This window comes from Pollachius pollachius, assembly GCF_949987615.1.
Source record: "Pollachius pollachius genome assembly, chromosome: 13".
Taxonomy (NCBI): Eukaryota; Metazoa; Chordata; class Actinopteri; order Gadiformes; family Gadidae; genus Pollachius; species Pollachius pollachius.
Window position 1 is genome coordinate 1,936,240 of NC_136946.1, and position 19,457 is coordinate 1,955,696.

At 46.6% G+C, this 19,457-nt stretch overlaps 1 protein-coding gene across 1 annotated transcript in view; it reads left to right on the top strand.

The window, feature by feature from the left end:
* carmil1 (capping protein regulator and myosin 1 linker 1) overlaps positions 1-19,457 on the top strand; it is a 30,932-nt gene that overhangs the window by 5,156 nt on the left and 6,319 nt on the right. Inside the window, exons 6-30 of the mRNA XM_079749829.1 lie at positions 136-233; positions 1,505-1,575; positions 2,037-2,110; positions 3,216-3,291; positions 3,704-3,792; positions 5,699-5,793; positions 5,928-6,014; positions 6,976-7,079; positions 7,454-7,531; positions 7,850-7,926; positions 8,306-8,410; positions 8,903-8,972; positions 9,056-9,137; positions 10,090-10,189; positions 10,284-10,338; positions 10,792-10,964; positions 11,383-11,451; positions 11,896-11,989; positions 12,494-12,592; positions 12,846-12,974; positions 14,562-14,684; positions 15,341-15,516; positions 17,243-17,330; positions 17,735-17,875; positions 18,341-18,407. Coding sequence (XP_079605955.1) covers positions 136-233; positions 1,505-1,575; positions 2,037-2,110; positions 3,216-3,291; positions 3,704-3,792; positions 5,699-5,793; positions 5,928-6,014; positions 6,976-7,079; positions 7,454-7,531; positions 7,850-7,926; positions 8,306-8,410; positions 8,903-8,972; positions 9,056-9,137; positions 10,090-10,189; positions 10,284-10,338; positions 10,792-10,964; positions 11,383-11,451; positions 11,896-11,989; positions 12,494-12,592; positions 12,846-12,974; positions 14,562-14,684; positions 15,341-15,516; positions 17,243-17,330; positions 17,735-17,875; positions 18,341-18,407 — 2,420 coding nt within the window. The remainder of the gene's footprint in view (positions 1-135; positions 234-1,504; positions 1,576-2,036; positions 2,111-3,215; positions 3,292-3,703; positions 3,793-5,698; positions 5,794-5,927; positions 6,015-6,975; positions 7,080-7,453; positions 7,532-7,849; positions 7,927-8,305; positions 8,411-8,902; positions 8,973-9,055; positions 9,138-10,089; positions 10,190-10,283; positions 10,339-10,791; positions 10,965-11,382; positions 11,452-11,895; positions 11,990-12,493; positions 12,593-12,845; positions 12,975-14,561; positions 14,685-15,340; positions 15,517-17,242; positions 17,331-17,734; positions 17,876-18,340; positions 18,408-19,457) is intronic.

The window sequence follows — 19,457 nt, forward strand, 5'->3', positions numbered from 1 at the left end:
CTCTCTCTCTGTGTTAACGGGTGTCTCTCTCTCTCTCTCTCTCTGTGTTAACGGGTGTCTCTCTCTCTCTCTCTCTCTCTCTCTCTGTTAACGGGTGTGTCTCTCTCTCTGTGTTAACGGGTGTCTCTCTCCCAGTAAGCTCCTGAGGAGGCTGGTCCTGAGCCCCCCAGACCGGACCCTGACCCTGCAGGCCTCCTGGGACCAGCAGACCCCCCCGGACCCCGGGCCCTGCGGTGAGGGACACATTGATATGAAGGGCTGAACGTTAATATGAAAGGGTTAAGGCATATATGAATGAGATATATTGATATGAAGGGTTAACACGAATGTGAAGGAGTTAAAGGAGAAATCCGGTGTAAAATGGATCTGGGATATGTTATGCATGATAACGAGTCGAAATGTTTGTTTGGGAGCAAAAAAGTGCATGTAGACGCATTCTTCAGTTGGCTGTTTTTAGCCGATTCTACCAAAACGCTATGAACTTGGAACAATAGGGGCATGTGTTATGGTAAAAACTAAATCGCTATTTTAAACCGCTTAAAAGGCTAAAAGTAGCCCGACACTTCTTTGGTAGTATAATAAGGGTCTTAACATATAAAACGAGGCATTGATAACTTTGTAAGTGTACAGATTGTTTATAAAAAGGACATTTTATACACACAATACCATCAGTAGATCACCCGTCGACGCCATCTTGTCTTTAAGACTCGATAAGTAGATTGACGAACACAGAGATTGTGACCGTCAGCAACACGCAAGCTCTGTGTTCGCCAATCTACTTAGTATTAAAGTCGAGTCGAGTCTTAAAGACAAGATGGTGTCGACGGGTGATCTACTGATGGTATTGTGTGTATAAAATGTCCTTTTTATAAACAATCTGTACACTTACAAAGTTATCAATGCCTCGTTTTATATGTTAAGACCCTTATTATACTACCAAAGAAGTGTCGGGCTACTTTTAGCCTTTTTAGTGGTTTAAAATGGCGATTTAGTTTTGACCATAACCAGTGCCCCCATCTTTCCAAGTTTATAGAGTTTTGGTAGAATCTGCTAAAAACGAACATCCCAACTCGTTATCATACATAACATATCCTGTATCCATTTTACACCGGATTTCTCCTTTAACGCTAATATGAATGAGTTAACGTTAATATGAATGAGTCAACCTGAATATGAAGGAGTTAGCGTTAATATTAAGGAGTTATTTTTTTATTTGACCTTTATTTATCCAGGAAGGTCCCATTGAGATATAATATCTTGTCTTCCAGGGAGTCCTGGCCCATTATTAATATGAAAGGCATAACGTTAATATGAATGAGTTTATGTTAATGTGAAGGTGTTAGTATTAATACGAAACGGTTAACATTAATATGAAGGGGTTAACGTTAATAATAAGGGCTGAGTTCTAGTATTGAAGAGTGTACATGAATATGAAGGAATGAATATGACTGTGTGTGTGTGTGTGTGTGTGTGCGTGTGTGCGTGCGTGCGTGTGTGTGTGCAGGCGGGTTCTCCCATCAGTACTGGTGTGTGTGTGACCAGCTGGGTCTGCCATATCGGGAGGAGGTCCAGTGGGTCTGTACCGTCGCCTAGCAACCACCTCCCCCCTTCATCCTCATCTGTCTCTCTCTCATCTCCACCTGTATCTCTCTTCACATGTCTCTCTCTCATCCTTACCTGTCTCTCTCTCATCCTCACCTGTCTCGCTCTCATCCTCTTCTGTCTCTCTGTCATCTCCACCTGTATCTCTCTTCACTTGTCTCTCTAATCCTCACCTGTCTCTCTCTCTTCCTCACCTTGCTCTCTCTCATCCTCACCTGTCTCTCTGTCATCCTCACCTGTCTCTCTGTCATCCTCACCTGTCTCTCTCTCATCCTCACTTGTCTCTCTCTCATCCTTACCTGTCTCCCTCTCATCCTCACCTGTCTCTCTAATCTCCACCTGTATCTCTTCACAAAGTTCACTCATCCTCTCCTGTCTCTCTATAACAATATATAATCTCTCTCTCTCTCTCTGTGTCTTTCTCGCTCTCTCAGGATGTAGACACAATCTATCAGACTCAGGACACCAGAGAGCTGAACCTACAGGACTTCATTCACCTGGAGAACAGGTATGCTCCTCTACCTGTTGTTTACCCGTACAGGTGTATCCATCTACCTGTAGTTTACACGTACAGGTGTATCCATCTACCTGTAGTTTACAGGTGTAACTATCTACCTGTAGTTCACAGGTGTATCCATCTACCTGTAGTTTACCTCTACAGGTGTATCCATCTACCTGTAGTTTACCCGTACAGGTGTATCCATTTACCTGTAGTTTACAGGTGTATCCATCTACCTGTAGTTTACAGGTGTATCCATCTACCTGTAGTTTACAGGTGTAACCATCTACCTGTAGTTCACAGGTGTATCCATCTACCTGTAGTTTACCTGTACAGGTGTATCATCTACCTGTAGTTTACCTGTACAGGTGTATCATCTAACTGTAGTTTACCTGTACAGGTAAACTATGTTGTACCCATAGAGCTGTAGTTTACAGGTGTATCTATGATAGTCATTAGATGTTGCTAATTGTATAACATTTAGATGAGATACAGTAGAAGGACAGCCAGGAGTTTGTGGTCATCTGAATGAATGTGTATGGGGTTAAGCTGGAGTGATCTGGAAGGATCCAACCTCTGTAATGGTGGAAGATCCTGTAATGGTGGGTGGAGGTTCCTGTAACGGTGGATGGAGGTTCTCAAACGGTGGGTGGAGGTTCCTCTAACAGTGGGTGGAGGTTCTGTAACAGTGGGTAGAGGTTCTCTAATGGTGGGTGGATGTTCTCCAATGGTGGGTGGATGTTCTCTAACGGTGGGTGGAGGTTCCTCTAACAGTGGGTAGAGGTTCTCTAACGGTGAGTGGATGTTCTCCAATAGTGGGTGGAGGTTCTGTAACGGTGGGTGGAGGTTCCTCTAACAGTGGGTGGAGGTTCTGTAACAGTGGGTAGAGGTTCTCTAACGGTGGGTGGATGTTCTCCGATGGTGGGTGGAGGTTCTGTAACGGTGGGTGGATGTTCTCTAACGGTGGGTGGAGGTTCCTCTAACAGTGGGTAGAGGTTCTCTAACGGTGGGTGGATGTTCTCCAATGGTGGGTGGAGGTTCTGAAACGGTGGGTGTAGGCTCCTCCATCAGTGGGTGGAGGTTCCTCTAACAGTGGATGTTTACTGGTTCCCAGGGACCTTGTGGCCATCCTCTCTGTGCTGGAGTACAACCAGTGGTTCACCAAGCTGTCCTCCAAAGACTTCAAACTGGTAACGATCTGCTACTGGTACCAACCCTGTGTGTATCACCCTCACACACAATGAGCATATTCAATGTGCGCATATCGTGTGTGTGTATAACGTGTGTGTGTGTGTGTGTGTGTGTGTGTGTGTGTGTGTGTTTGTACCACGTGTGTGTGTGTGTATTTATGTGTGTTTGTGCCGTGTGTGTGTGTGTGTGTGCGTGTGTGTGTGTATGTGTGTGTGTGTGTGTGTGTTTGTACCACGTGTGTGTGTGTGTGTGTGTGTATTTATGTGTGTTTGTGCCGTGTGTGTGTGTGTGTGTGCGTTTGTTTGTGCCTTGTGTGTGTGTGTGTATGTATGTGTGTTTGTGCCGTGTGTGTGTGTGTGTGCGTGTGTTTGTGCCGTGTGTGTGTGTGTGTGTGTGTGTGTGTGCGTACAGTCCTCAGACGTGTGGGAGCAGGTCCTCAGGGTGGTCTCCCGGTCGGGGGTGCTTGAGGAGCTGCTGCTGGACAACGCAGGACTCAAGAGGTCAGAGGTCACCGCCTCTCCCCAAGAGAGGAGGACTCAGTGAACGGCTCCCAGTTCAACCCTCCCAGTTTAGTTATGGTTTAACTCTACTAGTTTAAGTCTCCCAGTTTAACCCTCCCAGTTTAACCCTCCCAGTTTAGTTATGGTTTAACACTACTAGTTTAAGTCTCCCAGTTTAACCCTCCTAGTTTAATTATGGTTTAACTCTACTAGTTTAACTCTCCCAGTTTAACCCTCCTAGTTTAATTATGGTTTAACTCTACTAGTTTAAGTCTCCCAGTTTAACCCTCCCAGTTTAGTTATGGTTTAACACTACTAGTTTAAGTCTCCCAGTTTAACCCTCCTAGTTTAATTATGGTTTAACTCTACTAGTTTAACTCTCCCAGTTTAACCCTCCTAGTTTAATTATGGTTTAACTCTACTAGTTTAAGTCTCCCAGTTTAACCCTCCTAGTTTAATTATGGTTTAACTCTACTAGTTTAAGTCTCCCAGTTTAACCCTCCTAGTTTAATTATGGTTTAACTCTACTAGTTTAAGTCTCCCAGTTTAACCCTCCTAGTTTAATTATGGTTTAACTCTACTAGTTTAACCTTCCCAGTTTAACCCTCCTAGTTTAATTATGGTTTAACTCTACTAGTTTAACTCTCCCAGTTTAACCCTCCTAGTTTAATTATGTTTTAACTCTACTAGTTTAAGTCTCCCAGTTTAACCCTCCTAGTTTAATTATGGTTGAACTCTTCTAGTTTAAGTCTCCCAGTTTAACCCTCCTAGTTTAATTATGGTTTAACTCTACTAGTTTAACTCTCCCAGTTTAACCCTCCTAGTTTAATTATGGTTTAACTCTACTAGTTTAACTCTCCCAGTTTAACCCTCTTAGTTTAATTATGGTTTAACTCTACTAGTTTAACTCTCCCAGTTTAACCCTCCTAGTTTAATTATGGTTTAACTCTACTAATTTAAGTCTCCCAGTTTAACCCTCCTCGTTTAGTTATGGTTTAACTCTACTAGTTTAAGTCTCCCAGTTTAACCCTCCTAGTTTAATTATGGTTTAACTCTACTAGTTTAACTCTCCCAGTTTAACCCTCCTAGTTTAATTATGGTTTAACTCTACTAGTTTAACTCTCCTAGTTTAATTATGGTTTAACTCTACTAATTTAAGTCTCCCAGTTTAACCCTCCTAGTTTAATTATGGTTTAACTCTCCCAGTTTAACTCTCCTAGTTTAATTATGGTTTAACTCTACTAGTTTAAGTCTCCCAGTTTAACCCTCCTAGTTTAGTTATGGTTTAACTCTACTAGTTTAACTCTCCCAGTTTAACCCTCCTAGTTTAATTATGGTTTAACTCTACTAGTTTAACTCTCCCAGTTTAACCCTCCTAGTTTAATTATGGTTTAACTCCACTAGTTTAACCCTCCTAGTTTAATTGTGGTTTGACTCTACTAGTTTAACTCTCCTAGTTTAACCCTCCTAGTTTAATTATAGTTTAACTCTACTAGTTTAACTCTCCTAGTTTAATTATGGTTTAATTCTACTAGTTGAACTCTCCTAGTCGAACTATAGTTTTACTCTACTACTTTAACTCATAGTTGAACTATTGTTAACTCTCCTAGTTGAACTCTCCTAGTTTAACTCTAATAGTTTAACTCTCCTAGTTTAACTCTAATAGTTTAACTCTCCTAGTTGAACTCTCCTAGTTTAACTCTAATAGTTTAACTCTCCTAGTTTAACTCTAATAGTTTAACTCTCCTAGTTTAACTCTCCTAGTTTAACTCTAATAGTTTAACTCTCCTAGTTTAACTCTCCTAGTTTAACTCTCCTAGTTGAACCCTCCCAGTTGAACCCTCCCAGTTGAACCCTCCCAGTTAAACCCTCCCAGTTGACCTCTGCTGGTGTTCCTGTGTCTCAGTGACTTTGCGGTGAAGTTGTCCGGAGCTCTGCTCCACAACCCGGCCAGCTGTCTACACACTCTGAACCTGGCCAACAATGCATTGGAGGACAAGGGTAACACACACACACACACACACACACACACACACACACACACACACACACACACACACACCTGTAGAAACATGGAGCTCTCTGTGATCGATGCAACACTCACCTGTACCATACCTGTGATTAACCCCTCCCAGGTGTGAGTGCTCTGAGCGTCCAGCTGGCCAAGCTGCCCCTGGGCCTGAAACACCTGAACCTGTCCAAGAATTCCCTCTCTGCTAAAGGTAACCAACCTACCCTGACCAACTAACCCTGACTCAACGTACCCTGACTAATTAACCCTGACCAACTTAACACTGATTAGACTAACCCTGACTAACCTAACCCTGACTAAACTAACCCTGACAAACCCTACCCTGACTAACTAACCCTGGCGAACTAACCCTGACTCAACTAACCCTGACTAACCTAAGCCTGACTTACCTAACCCTGACTAACTAACCCTGATTCAACTAACCCTGACCAACATAACCCTGACTCAACTAACCCTGACCAACCTAACCCTGGCTTACTAACCCTGACTAACTAACCCTGATTCAACTAACCCTGACCAACATAACCCTGACTCAACTAACCCTGGCCAACCTAACCCTGACTTACTAACCCTGACTAACTAACCCTGTCTAACCTAACCCTGACTAACTAACCCTGACTAAACTAACCCTGACTAACTAATCCTGGATAACCTAACCCTGACCTGACTAACCCTGATAAACCTAACCCTGACTAGACTAACACTGACCAACCTAACCCTGACCAACCTAACCCTGACTCAACTAACCCTGACTAACCCTACCCTGACTAAACAAACCCCAAAATGTAATTTGTGTTTCAACAATTTCATCGACATACAGACAATTGTATAATTTACAGCCTATGTCTCTCTCTGTCTCTCTCTGTCTCTCTCTGTCTCTCTCTCTCCCTCTCCCTCTCCCTCTCTCTCTCTCTCTCTCTCCCCCTCTCCCTCTCTCTCTCTCTCTCTCTCCCCCTCTCCCTCTCTGTCGCTCTCTCTCTCTCCCCCTCTCCCTCTCTTTCTCTCCCTCTCCCTCTCTCTCTCTCTGTCTCTCTCTCTCTCCCCATCTCCCTCTCTCTCTCTCTCTCTCCCCCTCTCCCTCTCTGTCTCTCTGTCTCTCTCCCCCTCTCCCTCTCTCTCTCTCTCTCTCCCTCTCTCTTTCTCTCGCCCAGGGGTCAACACCCTGTGCATGGCGCTGTGTGCAAGCCCCTCCTCCTCCTCCCGTCTGACCCTCCTGGACCTGTCGTCCAACTCGCTCCGGGGGGACGAGCTTCCTGTACGACCGGTTACAAACAGTTACAACCGGTTAAAACCAATGACAACCAGTTAAAAACAGTTAAAACCAGCTACAACTGGTTAAAACCAGTGACAGCCAGCTGCAACCTATTAGAACCATAGTGACCATAGATAGAACCAGTGGGAACCAACTCTCACCATGGTGAAACACCTAGAACCAGTGAGACCCAACAAGAACCAGTAGGAACCAGTTAGAAGCTGTTGCTACCAGTTGGAAGTTATCAGCACCAGATGGAACCAGGTTAGGCAGTCTACACAGGACCAGACAGGACCGCTTTCTAATTAATGAGTCTGGATGGATTTGTGTTTTAAAGGTTCCTTTGGTTCTCTTTGACTCTCTTTTCTTGGTTCCAGAACCTCCACAGCTTCCTCAGTCAACCCAACTGTGTGGAGGCTCTGGATCTGTCCAACAGCGACTGTGCTCTGGAGCAGGTGAGACTCCCACTGCTGGGAAAGTCTAACACAACCTCGCCGTCGTGGGTTTATGGAGAAACATCTGGTGGAAGTGTTGTTAGCTAGGTGTGGTGTTTGCTTATTGTTAGCTTGAGGTGATGGTATCTTTGGGCGCTAAGGTGGGGGGTTGAGTGGTCCGGTTGGTTCCGGTGGGGTTGGGTGGTCTGCTTGTGGGGTTGAGTGATTGGGTTCTTGGATTGAGTGGTTTGGTGGAGTGGTGGGGTTGAGTGGTCTGGTTGTGGGGTTGAGTGGTTTGGTGGAGTGGTGGGGTTGAGTGATGTGTTCTCTGGTCCTCAGGTGTGTGCGTCGCTCCTGAAGGGCTCCCTGGAGCACCTGAAGATCCTCAACATGAACAAGACCGTCTTCTCCAACAGGTATACAAGAACCCTCCCCGTATCCTCCCTCCCTCCCTCCCTCCCTCCCTTCTCTCCTCCCTCCTCTCCCCCCCTTCCTCCCTCCCTCCCTCCCTCCCTTCTCTCCTCCCTCCTCTCCATTGCCTTGATTTGTGCAAATTTAAAGGACAAAAGGGGAAGGATCTAACCCTTCCTCTGGCCTCTGGCAGCTGATCTGTGTTAGCATGAGGCTAACTCTTCCCCTGACCCCTGGAAGCTAGCTTGTGTTAGCATGAGGCTTACCCTTCCCCTGACCACTGGAAGCTAGCTTGTGTTAGCATGAGGCTAACCCTTCCCCTGGCCTCTGGTAGCTGATCTGTGTTAGCATGAGGCTAACCCTTCCTCTGACCTCTGACCCCAGGAGGAGTAAGGAGGTCCCTCCCTCCTTCAAGATGTTCTTCAGCACCGCTCAGAGCCTGAAGACCGTCAGCCTTTCAGGGACCAGGCTGCCGCTTGAGGCCCTCAAGTAAACACCTCCACCTTGACACACCTGCACCCTAACACACCTCCATCCAGGACTCACCTCCACCCTAACACACCTCCCCCCCTAATGGACACACCTCCACCCTAGTAAACTCACCTCCACCCTAAACTCACCTCCACCCTAAACACACCTCCACCCTAATGGACACACCTCCACCCTAGTAAACTCACCTCCACCCTAAACACACCTCCACCCTAAACACACCTCCACCCTAATGGACACACCTCCACCCTAGTAAACTCACCTCCACCCTAACACACCTCCCCCCCTAATGGACACACCTCCACCCTAGGAAACTCACCTCCACCCTAAACACACCTCCACCCTAACACACCTCCACCCTAATGGACACACCTCCACCCTAGGAAACTCACCTCCACCCTTGTAAACACACTAGCAGACATGCTAGCAGTGAGGCTAGCTCCATGTGTTAGCTCCAGCATGCTACAGCCCAGCGGTGCTGTGTCTCCCCAGGTCTCTGCTGCTGGGTCTGGGCTGTAACCCCAACCTCAGCGAGGTGTCTCTGGACATCAGCTGCTGTGAGGTAACAACATCCTCCATCCTGATGATCCACACACCCATATGACTGTATGGATGATGGATTATTGATGATTGATCTGTTCCCAGCTGCGGTCGGCGGGCTCCCAGATCCTGGAGGGGTGCATCGCTGAGATCCCAAACATCTCCAGCCTGGACATCTCTGACAATGGTACCTCCTCTCCTCCAATCACATCCTGTGGTGTCAACAGGCTGAGACCATTCTGTATATATAGTCTGAATCTGTGGTCTGTAACCATAGTCTATAGCAGTTGTCTATAGCGGTAGTCTGTAACCACAGTCTATAGCAATAGTCTATAGCAGTAGTCTGTAACCATAGAGTAAAGCAGTTGTCTATAGCAGTAGTCTATAGCAGTAGTCTATAGCATTAGTCTGTAACAGTAGTCTATAGCAGTAGTCTATAGCAGTAGTCCATAGCAGTAGTCTATAGCAGTAGTCTATAGCAGTAGTCTATAGCAGTAGTCTATAGCAGTAGTCTATAGCATTAGTCCATAGCAGTAGTCCATAGCAGTAGTCTGTAACCACAGTCTACAGCAGTAGTCTATAGCACTAGTCTATAGCACTAGTCTATAGCAGTAGTCTATAGCAGTAGTTTGTAACCATAGAGTAAAGCAGTTGTCTATAGCAGTAGTCTATAGCAATAGTCCATAGCATTAGTCTGTAACAGTAGTCTATAGCAGTAGTCTATAGCAGTAGTCTGTAGCAGTAGTCCATAGCAGTAGTCTATAGCAGTAGTCTATAGCAGTAGTCTATAGCAGTAGTCTATAGCATTAGTCCATAGCAGTAGTCCATAGCAGTAGTCTGTAACAGTAGTTTATAGCAGTAGTCTATAGCAGTAGTCTGTAACCACAGTCTACAGCAGTAGTCTATAGCACTAGTCTATAGCAGTAGTCTATAGCAGTAGTCTATAGCAGTAGTCTGTAACCACAGTCTATAGCAGTAGTCCGTAGCAGTAGTCTATAGCAGTAGTCTATAGCAGTAGTCTGTAGCAGTACTCTATAGCAGTAGTCTATAGCAGTACTCTATAGCAGTAGTCTATAGCAGTAGCCTTGTGTCTCCAGATGTTGTGCGCTGACCAGATGTTGTGTGGTTGTGTCCCTGAGGTCTGGACATGGACCTCAGCCCCCTGCTGGTCTGGCTGGCCAGGAACCGCTCCATCCAACACCTGGCGCTGGGCAAGAACTTCTCCAACATCAAGTCCAAGTGGGTGCTGAGAGGAGATGCAGGTGTGGTCGGTGGGGCGGAGCTAATGTAGCCCAGCGCTGGTATCTGACCCTGCTCCCCCTCTGGTCCTCAGGAATGTGTCCCACGTCCTGGATAACCTGGTCCACATGATCCAGGAGGAGGAGTCGGTGAGCCCACAGACCCCTTACTGAGGGCCTCCTCACCCCCCTCTTCCCTCCATGTCCCTCAAGCCCCTGACCCCAGCCCCTGACCTCTGACCCCTGTGCCCCCAGCCCCTGATCTCCCTGTCCCTGACCTCTGACCCCTGTGTCCTCTGACCCCTGTGTCCTCTGACCCCTGACCTTTGACCCCTGTATCCCCAGCCCCTGACCTCTGACCCCTGTGTCCCCAGCCCCTGACCTCCCTGTCCCTGACCCCTGACCTCTGACCCCTGTGTCCTCTGACCCCTGACCTCTGTGCCCCCAGCCCCTGACCTCTGACCCCTGTGTCCCCAGCCCCTGACCCCTGTGTCCTCTGACCCCTGTGTCCTCTGACCCCTGACCTCTGACCCCTGTGCCCCCAGCCCCTGACCTCTGACCCCTGTGTCCCCAGCCCCTGACCTCTGACCCCTGTGCCCCCAGCCCCTGACCTCCCTGTCCCTGGCCGACTCGCGGCTGAAGGCGGAGCTCAGCATCGTGCTCAGCGCTCTGGGCTCCAACTCCTCCCTCACGCGTCTGGACGTCAGCGGCAACGCCATGGGCGACATGGGTGCCAAGATGCTGGCCAAGGCCTTGCAGATCAACACCAAGCTCAGGTCGCCACGGCAACCCGTGTGTGTGTGTGTGTGTGTGTGTGTGTGTGTGTGTGTGTGTGTGTGTATGTGTGTGTTAAATGAATCATTTAGAACAGTTGAAAAAAAGCTTTGTTTAGGCTATGGTTCCCATCGTAACCAATGTCTGTCTGTCTGTCCGTCTCTTGTCCTGTCTGCCTCTCTGTCTGTTTCTCATCTGTCTCTCGTCTGTCTGCCTGTCTGTCTGTCTGTCTGTCTGTCTGTCTCTTGTCCTGTCTGTCTCTCTATCTGTCTACCTGCCTGTCTGTCTGTTTCTCGTCCGTCTCTCGTCTGTCTGTCTGTCTGTCTGCCTGTCTCTCTCGTCCTGTCTGTCTGTCTGTCTGTCTGTCTGTCTGTCTGTCTCTCGTCCTGTCTGTCTGTCTATGTGTCTGTACGTCTGCAGGACTCTTATCTGGGACAGGAACAGCATCAGCCCTCAGGGTCTGCAGGACGTGGCCGCAGCTCTGGAGAAGTAAGTGGAGAACTTTCTGAAGGAGAACCTTCTAGAAAGAGGACCTTCTGATGGAGAACCTTCTCGATGGAGGTCCTTCTAGATGGAGAACCTTCTGATGGAGAACCTTCTAGAATGAGGACCTTCTGATGGAGAACCTTCTAGAATGAGGACCTTCTGATGGAGAACCTTCTCGATGGAGGACCTTCTAGATGTTTAATGAGACCCTTCTTGATGTTTACGGAGAACCTTCTAGATGTTTACTGAGAACTTTCTAGCTGGAGAACCTTCTAGATGTTTACTGAGAACTTTCTAGATGGAGAACCTTCTAGATGTTTACTGAGAACCTTCTAGATGGAGAACCTTCTAGATGTTTACTGAGAACCTTCTAGATGTTTCCTCCAGTGGAGGTGGAGAACCCTCCAGGTGTTGGGTCCTCTGTGTGACGGTCTCTCCTGTGAACAGGAACCACACCATCCGCTTCATGCCCATTCCCATCGTGGACGCGGCGCAGGCCCTGAAGACCAGCCCCGAGAAGACTGAGGACGCCCTGCTGAAGGTCAGCCCCCCCGTAGACCTCCAGTAGACCCCCAGTAGACCCCCAGTAGACCTCCAGACCTCCAGTAGACCCCCAGTAGACCTCCAGACCTCCAGTAGACCCCCAGTAGACCTCCAGTAGACCCCCAGTAGACCTCCAGACCTCCAGTAGACCTCCAGTAGACCTCCAGTAGACCTCAAGACCCCCAGTAGACCTCCAGTAGACCTCCAGTAGACCTCCAGTAGACCTCCAGTAGACCCCCAGTAGACCTCCAGTAGACCTCCAGTAGACCCCCAGTAGACCTCCAGACCTCCAGTAGACCTCCAGTAGACCTCCAGTAGACCTCCAGTAGACCTCCAGTAGACCCCCAGTAGACCTCTAGACCTCCAGACCTCCAGTAGACCTCCAGACCACCAGACCACCTAACCAACATACTATCACAGGACCTCCAGCCCACGTGTGTGTGTGTGTGTGTGTGTGTGTGTGTGTGTGTGTGTGTGTGTGTGTGTGTGTGTGTGTGTGCAGATGGAGCAGTATCTCCTCAGGAACCACGAGACCAGGAAGTACCTCCAGGAGCAGGCCTACAGGCTGCAGCAGGGCATCGTAACCACGACGACGCAGCAGGTAATGACACACACACACACACACACACACACACACACACACACACACACACACACACACACACACACACACACACACACATACACATACACATACACATACACATACACATACACATACACACATACACACACATACATATGTGTGTGTGTACGTATACACTCACACACACACACATACACATATATATCCACACACACACACACACGCGCGCCCGCCTGAGCCCTGACCCTGCCCCCCCCCCCCCCCACAGCTGGTGGACCGGATGTGTGTTAAGGTCCAGGACCACCTGAACTCCCTCCGGTCCTCTGAGACCCCGGAGGTCCAGCAGGACATGAAGACCGCCCAGAACCTCATGAAGGACGCCCGCAACGCCAAGAAGGTACGGACCCCTCTGACCTGACCCCTGACCCCTCAGAGCTCCGGCTCATTCACACAGAAGTGGACATGTCCCTCTTCACAGCGTGCTAGCCTGGCCCTACCAGACTCTCGTCCTTCCTGTGCACAGAGAGTCTGGCCTCTCTCCATTGACAAACGTTTACTCACCTGAAGGCCGGGGTCTGTTGGAGTTCAAAACTATTGGATCTGCCCGGGGCCACTCTCGACCTGCCATAACCAATCGCTAACGTTTGACTACAACTCAAACTAGCGCGCAACCTCAACGTCTTGTCCTCAGCCACTCCCTCTGTTCGCTGATTGGACCGGGACAATTTGGACATACCGCTAACCCAGACGTAGTACTGAAGGGAAATGAAAGTTGAGCGGAAGTACTTAGGCGGGCGGAGCCAGGCTAACAGGGTGAGGCATGAAGCCACAACCTCTCCCAGGTCCACCTCAGTCAGTACGGTTACGTGCACCGCTGAATCCGATTAAAGCCATAGTTCGACTATGCTCCTCAATTGGACAACTGCAATTGTCGGCGGTGCGACAGTCGACTCATTGGCCGAAGCATTTCATACCCCGGTACGATAGGTGGCACTGTATCCATTTCAACTAGTGGTAGTAGAGCCACCGGCTGACCTCTTTACGTCCCCAGCAACAACAAAGTCAGGCGGCGTTCGAGGAAGATGGCGTACAAAGAGCAAGAGGAAGCGAGTCTCCTCATCAGAACAAAAGTGCGTCTTGCTCCTTGACCTCTCCATCGCGTTGCCGGTGACAACAGCAGGACTACCGTCTCCTTCTACCTCCGGCTCACGGCCATGGTGAAAAAATCTTGAGCATTCGCAGAACGCAAAACCCGATTCCAATCCGATTGAACGTATACATGCACGATTAATGCAACCATCAATCGAAAATTCTAGGGGTCTTAATCCGACTATGAGAAACCCGATTCGGTCTGATTTTGTTCCGACTAAGGTAAATACATGCATCTTAATTATCCAATCATAGTCAGACTAACCCAACCATTCTGTCGTTGAGTTCCAACCTGTCGCCGCTCGAGATCCGCTCTGTCAACAACAGTAGTACTAGTACTACTGCTACTCCTACTAGTACTAGTTCTACTGCTAGTACTAGTACTACTGCTAGTACTAGTACTACTACTGCTGCTGCTGCTACTACTACTACTTACTACGACTACTACTTATACTACATGAGCAGAATACTCATCCTCTGGTAGTGAAGTGTTGGTGTACTAATACTACTAGTGCTACTGTAGTTTTAGTGTATTAATACTATACATATTTAAGTACACTAATATAAAGAAGTGTAGTAATACTACTAGTGCTACTGGAATTTTGAGTATTAATATTATACATATTTAAGTACACTAATATAAAGAAGTGTAGTAATACTACTAGTGCTACTGTAGTTTTAGTGTATTAATACTATACTTATTGAAGTACACTAATATAAGAGGTGTACTAATACTACTAGTGCTACTGTAGTTTCAGTGTAATAATACCTCACATATTGAAGTACACTAATATAAAGAGGAGCAGTAACATGGCTGTCTCTCTCTCCCCCCCAGCTGCTGCCCAACCTGTACCACCTGGGGGGCTCAGGGGCCAGGGGCCCCTGCGTGGAGGCCATCCAGGAGACCCTGGGGGCCATGGCGGGGGAGGTGTCCGGGGTCATCGACCGGCAGCTACAGGTACACGCTTTATACTCATCATCAGGTGGTAGAAATATTTACATTTGCAGGAAGTCATCCTCCCCCTCTCCTCCCTCCTCTCCTCTCCCCTCTCCTCTCCTCTCCCCTCTCCTCTCCTCTCTCCTCTCCCCTCCTCTCTCCTCCCCCTCCTCCCTCCTCCCTCTCCTCCCCCTCCTCCCTTCTCTCCTCCCCCTCCCCTCTCCTCGCTCCTCTCCTCCCCTCTATTCTCCTCCCCCTCCATTCTCCTCTCCTCTCCTCTCCTCCCTCCTCTCTCCCCCTCCTCCTCCCTCTCCTCCCCCTCTCCTCTCCTCCCCCTCCCCCTCTCCTCTCCCCCTCCTCCCTCCTCTCCTCCCCCTCCTCTCTCCTCTCCTCCCTCCTCTCTCCTCTCCTCTCCTCTCCTCCCTCCTCTCCTCTCCCCCTCCTCCTCCCTCTCTCCTCTCCTCCCCCTCCCCCTCTCCTCTCCTCTCCTCCCTCTCCCCCTCCTCCTCCCTCTCCTCCCCCTCTCCTCTCCTCCCCCTCTCCTCTCCTCTCCTCCCCCTCCCCCTCTCCTCTCCTCTCCTCCCCCTCCCCCTCTCCTCTCCTCTCCTCCCCCTCCTCCTCTCCTCTCTCCTCCCTCCTCTCCTCCCCTCTCCTCTCCTCCCCCCCCCCCCCCCCAGGTCCTCCTGTCCTCCATGGTGGATACAGCAGAGAGTGTGTGTCCCCATGTGATGAGGAGGAGCAGTCTTCGGGAGGAGCTGGTGGTGGCGTGTGGAGGGAGGATGGTGGTTCCTCGCTCCTTCGTCAGCTCCGCCCTCCTGGAGCAGTCTGGGGTCGACATCATCAACAAGATCAGGTGGGGTGTAGAATATATCAGATAGATCATATAGGTATCATATAGATACATCATATATACACCGTATAGATATACATCGTATAGATCAGTGGTTTTCAAACTGTGAGGCGCGTCTCCCCTGGGGGGCGCCAGAGTTCTTCAGGCTGGGCGCGACGTGAGAAAAAAAGATACCAGAAAAAGTAACGCTAAAAAACCCGCAAAGGCGAAGACGCGCTGTGTTCGAAATCGTTCCCTATTCACTCACTCACTATTCCCTATATAATGTTTATGATATAGTGCAATATATAGGGAACGAACAAACGTGATTTCGGACACTACGCTGAACATTTCTAAACGTCATTTGCGTCAGTAAATGCGCCGGGTATTTGTGTGACGCAGACAGCTGCGCCCACATCATGTAAACAAACCGGGCACCCACGATGTAAACTGGAGGTTGTATTGATGTTGAATGTTACATTTCCTTGATCAAGTTTTTTTTTTAAAATTAATTTTGAATATTACATTTTCTATGTTAAATCCCAAATAAATTGTTGACGTTTCTATTCATTTTCGCGGTTATTCAGCTTCTTCTCCTCTGGATAACATCGTATACCGCATTGCATTGTGGTATACGGGAGTAACATGTAGGGAGCATCGTATGTTCACTCAAATTTTGGGTATTTTAAGTCCACTATATAGTGCATGAAATTTACCACTGAGAATTCGAACACCACTAAAAAATGGCGAGCACCCTATATAGTGCACTATATTCGTGATGGGGAACGATTTCGAACACAGCTACGCAAACTCATTGCTCCCACTAAAGTAGAGGTGAGCTAAAGAGGAGGCTAAACTGGCAGTTTACAGATTAAGATGTTCAAATGTATTTCAAAAACGTTAAGCAAAAACATGCTTAGATAAAGATGTTAAAATGTGTTAAATGTGTTTAAAAATATGTTTAAAATGTTTCAAAAATGTTTAAAAAAAATATGATCAGAGATCTTTAAAATGTGTAAAATATGATCAGAGATGTTTAAGATATGATCCGAGATGTTTAAAATGTGTAAAATAATTAAAAGATCTTTCAAAACACAGGGATTTAGAAAAAAAAATTGGGGGGGGCTCAGCTGAAATTTGTTCTCTGAGGGGGGGCTCACTCTCTCATACTTTGAAAACCCCTGGTATAGATATCATATAGATACATCATATATACACCGTATAGATATACATCGTATAGATATCATATAGATACATCATATATACACCGTATAGATATACATCATGTAGATATCATATAGATACATCATATATACACCGTATAGATATACATCATATAGATATCATATAGATACATCATCCGTATAGATATACATCGTATAGATATACATCATATAGGTATACATCAGATAGATATAAATCATGTAGATATATCATGTATACATCATATAGATATACATCATGTATACATTATATAGATATACATCATATAAATGTAGATATGCACCAAATAGATATACATCCTATAGATATGCATGTAGATCTACATCATATAGAATATATATCACACATACAGTATATTCTGAGTCTGTAGGCATTATATATGTAATGTATATATCATGTTTGATGTATATATAATGTATATATCCTGTGTCCAGTGAGGTGAAGCTGAGTCTGCATATATAATGTATAATGTATTGATTTAATGTATAGATGATATGATGTATTTAATGTATACGTGTGTCTCCAGTGAGGTGAAGCTGTCTCTGGCCTCTCTTCTCTCCGACCGCATCGTAGACGAGATCCTCGACTCCCTGTCTGTCTCTCAGCACAGCCTGGTAACCTGTCTGTCTGTCTGTCTCTCAGCACAACCTTGTAACCTGTCTGTCTGTCTGTCTGTCTGTATTTCTGTCTGTCTGTCTGTCTCTCAGCACAGCCTGGTAACCTGTCTGTCTGTCTGTCTGTCTCTCAGCACAACCTTGTAACCTGTCTGTCTGTCTGTCTGTATTTCTGTCTGTCTGTCTGTCTCTCAGCACAGCCTGGTAACCTGTCTGTGTTTCTGTCTATCTGTTTGTCTGTCTCAGCACAGTCTGGTAAGCTGTCTGTCTGTCTAGCTGTCTATCTGCCTGCCTGTCCATCCTTCTGCCTGCCAGTCTGTCTGTATGTCTGTCTGTCTGCCTGCCTGTCTCACTGTCTGTCTGTCTGTCTGGGCGACAGGATGTAACTGTGTCTCCGTCTATAGGCTGGTCATGTGACCAAGCGGTACCAGCCCCTCCCAGACCCGGCCCCGCCCCCGGAGGCGGAGCTTCCTGAAGACAGTGTTGTGGAAGAGATAAGCCCCGCCCCCGATCAGACTGAGGACCACAGAGAGGACCCCAGTCCGGTAGGAGGAGTATTAGTACACTATGTATAGTATTAATACACTAAAACTACAGTAGTACTAGTAGTATTAGTACACTTCTTTATATTAGTGTACTTAAATATGTATAGTATTAATACACTATAACTACAGTAGCACTAGTAGTATTAGTACACCAACACTTAACGACCGGAGGATGAGTATTCTGCTCATGGAGATTAAGTAGTAGTAGCAGTAGTAGCAGTAGCAGCAGAAGCATTATTATTAGTAGTACTAGTACTATCAGTAGTAATACTAGTAGTACAAGCAGTACTTGTCTTTGTCTCTGCAGATGTACCCGCGCTCCAAGAGGAGGAGTATTACTAGTAGTACTAGTACTAGCAGTAGTACTAGTAGGAGTAGCAGGAGTAGTACTAGTACTAGCAGTACTACTAGAAGTAGCAGCAGTAGTAGTACTAGTTCTAGCAGTACTTGTTGTTGTCTCTGCAGATGAACCCGCGCTCCAAGAGGAAGAGTATTCTGGTCCGCATGCTGCGTCCGGTCTCTGTGGCCTTCGGTGAGTCACAGGTCAAAGGTCACAGGTCAAAGGTCAAAGGTCTTCGCTCAGCTAGCTACTTCAGCCTGCTAACCTTCCATTGATCAGAGTACACCCTATGAACCTATTGATCATATATTATAGAGCTGTATATCATATTGATCAGTATAGAGCTGTACATCATATTGATCAGTATATTATAGAGCTGTACATCATCATGATCAGTATATTATAGAGCTGTACATCATCATGACCAGTGTATTATAGAGCTGTACATCATATTGATCAGTGTAAAGCTGTACATCATCATGATCAGTATATTATAGAGCTGTACATCATCATGATCAGTGTATTATAGAGCTGTACATCATCATGATCAGTGTATTATAGAGCTGTACATCATCATGATCAGTATATTATAGAGCTGTACATCATCATGATCAGTATATTATAGAGCTGGACATCATATTGATCAGTATAGGGCTGTACATCATCATGATCAGTATATTATAGAGCTGTACATCATATTGATGAGTATATTATAGAGCTGGACATCATATTGATCAGTATAGGGCTGTACATCATCATGATCAGTATATTATAGAGCTGGACATCATATTGATCAGTATATTATAGAGCTGTACATCATATTGATCAGTATATTATAAAGCTGGACATCATATTGATGAGTATATTATAGAGCTGGACATCATATTGATCAGTATATTATAGAGCTGTACATCATATTGATCAGTATAGAGCTGTACATCATATTGATCAGTATAGGGCTGTACATCATCATGATCAGTATATTATAGAGCTGGACATCATATTGATCAGTATATTATAGAGCTGTACATCATATTGATCAGTATAGAGCTGTACATCATATTGATCAGTATAGGGCTGTACATCATCATGATCAGTATATTATAGAGCTGGACATCATATTGATCAGTATATTATAGAGCTGTACATCATATTGATCAGTATATTATAAAGCTGGACATCATATTGATGAGTATATTATAGAGCTGGACATCATATTGATCAGTATATTATAGAGCTGTA